Source organism: Morone saxatilis, unplaced genomic scaffold (genome assembly GCF_004916995.1).
Source record: "Morone saxatilis isolate NCDOM2014 unplaced genomic scaffold, NCSU_SB_2.0 Contig15, whole genome shotgun sequence".
In the NCBI taxonomy this organism is placed as follows: domain Eukaryota; kingdom Metazoa; phylum Chordata; class Actinopteri; family Moronidae; genus Morone; species Morone saxatilis.
Genome location: NW_023339707.1, coordinates 438,861 through 445,158, shown reverse-complemented (window position 1 = coordinate 445,158; position 6,298 = coordinate 438,861). Strand labels below are relative to the sequence as shown.

The 6,298-nt window shown below is 37.8% G+C and overlaps 1 protein-coding gene across 1 annotated transcript in view; it reads right to left on the bottom strand.

Moving 5' to 3' along the window:
- LOC118324918 (myelin transcription factor 1-like) overlaps window positions 1-6,298 on the bottom strand; it is a 24,473-nt gene that overhangs the window by 16,290 nt on the left and 1,885 nt on the right. The window contains exons 2-3 of the mRNA XM_035657424.1: window positions 3,193-3,394; window positions 1-850 (exon numbers count right to left, since the gene is read on the bottom strand). The exon at window positions 1-850 is cut by the window's left edge and continues 269 nt beyond it. Coding sequence (XP_035513317.1) covers window positions 1-850; window positions 3,193-3,394 — 1,052 coding nt within the window. The remainder of the gene's footprint in view (window positions 851-3,192; window positions 3,395-6,298) is intronic.

The following is a 6,298-nucleotide window of genomic DNA, read 5'->3' as shown; positions in this document are numbered from 1 at the left end:
TCCTCCTCATCATCATCCTCATCATCATCCTCCTCAGAGCGGACCTCTATGACCACTGTAGTTGGAGAGGCTTTGCTGGAGTCTCTGTCCTCCTCTTCCTCCTCCACCACCTCGCCCGCTTCCTTCCCTTGCCTCTCGTCCTCCTCTTCCTCTCTCTCCTCCTGCTGCTCTTCGTCCTCCTCCTCTTCCTCCGTCATGGGGGTGCTGACCTTTTCTTCCCTGAGCGACACCTCGGCTTCAGATCCCTGAGTGTGTGAACTCAAAGCGTAAGGAGTGTCAACCTCTTGGTGGACCTCCCTTTCTTCTCCCACCTCCTCTTCCTCCTCCTCCTCCTCCTCATCTTCTTCTTCTTCCTCTTCCTCCTCGTCCTCCTCTTCGACCTGTTCCTCCCTCTTACTCTGCTCCATTGTTGATTCTTTGGCCTGATGTTTGTAATCTCCACTGGAGTACTGGTGATCTGAGTTTTCCTGGCTTATCATCTGTCTTTCTACCTCCCTCTCTTCTACAGTGTTCTCTGGCCTTTCTTGCTGCTCCTTTTCTTTCTTTTCTTCTTCTTCTTCTGCGTCCTCTTCCTCCTCTTTTTTTGTTTCTTTCAACCCAGTAACCCCTGTTTCTTCTTCAGCTTGCTCTGACGGCTGGTCATTTGTCACCAGCTGACTTTCCTCCTCCTCATTTGTCTCTGTTTCCTCCTGCTGTAGATCATCGGTGAGTATTACCGGTTTCTCTTCCTCACTTTTCTCACTTTCAGTTTCGTTCTCAGTATGAGAGGTGATGCCTTCGTTATTGCCGTCTTCAGCCACAGGACAAACTGCTGTTTCTGTGTCTTCTGTTGTCATCAGTGAGCAGTCTGCTGTGGATTCAAAGTATAGATGAATGTCATTGTCTTTGTCTTCTCTTTACAATACCTTACCTGTGATGTGACTCATCATCATCATCATCAGTCACTACTATTAGTGTAGTTGTTGCTACTGTTGTTTCTGTGCACCAGTGTCTTCTGTCGTTACCTCTATTCTCTCTCTCTCTCTCTTTCTCTCTCTCTCTCTCACCCAACTGGTTGAGGCACGACACCCACCTAGAAGCCGGGGGGTCTGTCCGAGGTTTCTGCCTCTTAAAGGAATTTTTCCTTGCTGCCGTCACTTGCTTATGGTGGGAGCTGTTGGGTCTCTGTAAATAATGTTATAAGGATTCGGTCTAGACTGCTCTATTTGCAAAATGTCCTGAGATAACTTCTGTATGAATTGGCGCTATACAAAATAAAATTGAATTGAATTGACCTTGTAGTTGACCTTATCTGCCTTGTCTAGCATTAAGCGAAGCGTGTGATCTAGCTAAGGCAGTCAACTTGAGACTGCTGCTACACTCACATTACACACTCTACCTCCCTGCAACATGTATCCAAGCCATTCTTTTCATCATTGTGGTGTGATGCCACACTAATCATGTGAAAAACTATGATGCTGCTGTTAGCATTTCAGAAAGCTACAGTCTACAGTAAGTCTCAAGTCTTTGCACTTGCACAGGTCAAATCCCAAGTCAAGTCCTAATTCCAACTTTGAATTTCGAATCCTAAACAAATAATCATAATGCACTTGTGACCAAATGTGATGCCTCTTTAAAAACAGAATGAAGGACCCCATATGATCCTTTGTATAATTTTTTCCACCAACAGGGAACTGGCTCCATTTTGGCTCAGGCTCAGCTAGAGCCAAAAGTAGGCGCGTCATATTCTACAGGTCAGTGTGCATTGTGCAACACCCTCTGTTGATGATGCATCTTTGATTACAGTGGTTCCACTCAAAACTGGTGGAAATAAGGGCTAGATTACTAGAAAGCACCATGGTTCAAAGAATCTTGAATGGAACTGGTACAAGAATCAGAGCAAATTTGGTGGAAAAAGACTATCAGTAATTTTGGATTGGTTCTTCATTAATCTCTCGTGCCACTTTATTTGATGCTGTCGGACTGGTTCAACATACATTTTAATCTTTGGACATTGGGGAAGGTATCAAGTATTTCAGGTATCAAGTATTTAGTCATTGTCCAAGTGATGTCATGAGTCAGTGACAAAGTCCTACTTGAGTTCCAAGTCTTTTTTGATTTCGTCAAGTTGAGTCCTAAGTCATCAAATCTGTGACTCAAGTCTGACTGGAGTGTTTCCTTGAGAGGAGTGATGAAGTCAGAACCAAGGTCAAACGTCAATGCTGGACCTATTTTACATTCACATAATAATCCAGTCCACATGAGTTTGTTGGCTGTACACAAGATCACACAACTGTGATTTATATAAAAAAGACATCTAGAATGCATGCAAGTGTCATAGATATTTAGCATTCTTAGTTGAGTACAAAACTTCCAGTTTCCATGATGTCATATTAAAGCTTAATGTAAAACTTCCTCATATCAACTATAAATTTGAAAGGACTATTTTATGCTACCATGCACTTTTTATTGAAATAAAAATCACCCATTCCTCTAAGAGTCTGGGTACTGTATGACTGCAACTATGAAATGATGTAGTTTTTAGCCATGCTAGCACCATCCACAACCAACTAGGTGGTTCCCACCAGTATGACTTCTAATAACTGGTGATCCATATTTAGACCAATTACCTCAAAAAGTTACACATTCCCATTAGCCACAGCTGTGCTGTTTAACACAGATTAATGTTGCAGATTGTTTGCTGATGACACGCTTAACTATAAAAACTATTATGGTGACCAAGGTTAACATTAATTGCTAAGCATTGCATGTTAACATTGTCATTGTTAGCCTGTTAGCATGCTGATGTTAGCATTTAGCTCAAAGCACCATTGTGGCTAAGTACAACACCACAGAGCTGCTAGCATGGCTGCTTTTTAGTCTTGTTGAAAACCATGGAAATGGATTTTGTCATTATTTAAGCTAGTCTAAGAATAATAAAGGGATAAAACTGGGACAAAAAACACATCAGACACACATTATTGTTCCAGACTATATATGTCTTAATACATGGGGTCTTTAAGGCATCCAACAGTCATTCAAATGAAATAATGTGAGAAGTGTAGATGGGAAAATTACACTTTGGTGAACTGGTTTCATTAGAAGCACCTGAAAGTGAGGTCCAAATCTCCCTTGCTCTGACCCTACTCCACACTGTTACTGTGAGGTAATGGTAGTTTTTTAAGGTAACTTTTATGGCTTGCTTTTACTCACGTTTTATTGCCTCTGGCCTGCTTTTTGCTTTGTTTTTCTTCTTCTCTTTGAGATCTTCTTCCTCCTCCTCTTCCTCCTCTTCCTCCTCTGCTGCATCACTGTCTGCGGTGAAGCCTTCATCTGCTGCCTGTTTCCCAGGCTGGTTCCTCCTCTTGGGAGCAGACTGGTTCTCTTCAGCCTCAGCCTCCTCCAGCTTCCTTTTCTTCACAATTGGGCATCCTAGTACACTAAGGAGAGCAGGATGGGTATGCAGTGATATATATATATATAGAGTGAATGCTAACATCTAACATGCTAACATAAAACAGCAAAGTTGACTTGTTGTTTTGTCCATTACTTAAATGACCGCATTCTTTAATGACTTAAAATGAGTGTAGGGTTTAGTGAGATCTAGTGGTGAAGTTGAAGATTGCAACTGATACTGCTCGCCTTCCAAGTGTGTAGAAGAAACCACAGCCTATCTAGAACCAGTGTTTGGTTTGTCTGTTCTGGGCTACTGTAGAAACTGGCAGACTCCATAGAAGAGGTCCCTTTGTTGATAAAAATGGCTCATTCTAAAGTAACAAAACAGCAATGATTTCTTATATTCAGCGTGATATATACTAATCGAAAACATACTAATGAATAGTTATTCGACATTTCTGACAATAGATCCTTGCTAAATGTTAAGCAAGCTGGACCATTTTATAAAGGTTCTGTTAGCAGTTTACATTGTGAGATTTGTTGTTTGTTAAATTGACTTTCATCATTATTGGCAAAAATGGTAAGGCTCACTGTGCTATAATGCTTAGGACGTTTTCAGCTTTTTTGTTCTATTTCAGTTTAGAATCATATACGCCAATTCCTTGAATGATCCTGTGAAGTGTAAAAGTTTTATCATAGTCAAAAGACTAGTCATAAAAAACAAATAGGCTATTGATTAACTTAATCAGCAGTAACCATTAAACTGGTTGATCCACCATAAAAATTTTATTGGCTACAACTCTGATGAGATGATTAAAATAGTAAATAGTTTTCTTCGTATATCCAGCCTAAAATTCAAGCTTCAGTGGTAACATTTAGTAATATAAGAAAGATCGGTTAAGTCAGTCCTTCCGTGACACGTTCTGTTAAACATATTTTTGGAGAAATGCCTCGCCATACTGAGTGTATATAACTATATTTACTAGTTTAAGTTTAAGCTGAATACGAATTAAGATATTTACCGCAAGTTAAAACCTTAACATATAATTTGTACATATTTATTGGGGGCCTTTTTGCCTTTATATGATAGGACAGCTGAAGATTGTCAGGAAAGGGGGAGAGAGAGGGAATGCAGCGCAAAGGACCACAAAGCACGATTTGAAACTAGGCTGCTGCAGCAAGGATCAGTCTTTCTACATGGGGCCCCGCGCAGCTCTACGAGGTGACGTTACAGGGCACCAAATAATTTTTTTTAAAAACAAACATACTTACGTACCTAACGTTACTTGTACTCAATCATAAAGTTTTTCAGTGTGAGCAATATCAGTTATTGAGGCCCCACCCTCGCCGTGCCCCTAAATTCTGAAGGATTTAGAAATATTGATTTGAATGTGGCAGCGTATAGCTCAGGATCAGTGTCCATGTAAATATTGGTTTCACTGAAATTCACTGATATAACCATAAATAGATATACAAATATGAAAATGATACAAATAACATAATAAATAAATATTAATATATATAAACAAATCAATATCTAACACAAATATGTAAATTGTGACCTATAAAGAATTAATAATAGGAGAATATATATATATAACCTAAGTATGTTTACGTTATATGAATGCATCCATACATATTTTAGTTTATCTGTATAAACAATGATATATATATATTATATATTTAATAAAAAAATAAGAATAATATAATATATAGATATATAGAGATATAGATAATATGATATAATAAAAGCTATAAAAAATAGATATATATATATATAGTAGATAGAGAGATAGATATATATATAGATATGGGAGAAGAGACATTATATAAGATATAAAAATAAAAATATTATAGAAACAACAATATAGAAATATAATTAGTACAACATAACAACACCGTCTATGAAATTAAGAAATACCACCACACAAAAGATATTTTACGCAGTACAGTGCTCTGACTTTGTGGTGGCAGTTTATGGAAAGACCTTTCCTATCTTCAACACAGGATGGACAATAATAAAAAATAAAAAAGTGGCTGCAGGAGTCCTAAAAACCGCGGATGAGTTAGCAGTTTAGCACTTTCGCTCTGGCTCAAGTCTTTTTTTTGACTGGGTTTTGGTCCCCAAAGAATGTAAATAGAATCACAGGGTCTGTAGAATATAAGATATTTTTCCATTCTGATTTAACTATAGACACATACAAAAAAAATAAAAAAAAAGAAAAAAAAATCAGATAAAAAATAAAAAAAAACAAAACAAAGAAAAAAATTAAACCAAACAAACAAAAAAAAAAAAAAAACAAAAAAAAATAAAAAAAGAAAAAAAAAAAAATATTAAAAACATAGAAAAAAAAAAAAAAGAAAAAAAAAAAAATAATAAATTCAGAAAAAAAAAGAAAAAAATAAAATAAAACATAACACAAGGCGAGTCGGCTACAAGTGGCATAAAAGAAACCATCTGAGGTTGACTGTTGGATTTAGACTTACTACTCAAACATACGTCGCAACCTTCACTACCCAGCCTCCATTGCTGTTTATACGACCTGTGGCTCTTGCAACTATTACTCAACTCAACAGCTTTACAACTTGTAGATTTATAATTACAAGGTTTCAATTAGGAAGCTTGGGTTTGTGGTGGTGACGTTGAGGGTCATTGTGTGCAGTGTAGCCTCGTTTATGAGGCCTAAATTAGGCTTTTTACTTCTGGTGATACGCTTTTACTTCATCCCATGTCATGTACATCGACCTTTGTTGCCAATTGGACGCCCTTATTTTCGGTAATCCCAGTCAAAATACGAAATCGGATGATCCCATAGGTATTTTTGTGGCAATGCTAATTACTGGGTTTGGACTACAAAATCATCATCCGCTGCAGCACCTTGTTAACTTGTCTGTCCAATTCTCAATTGGATTTTACGCTGAC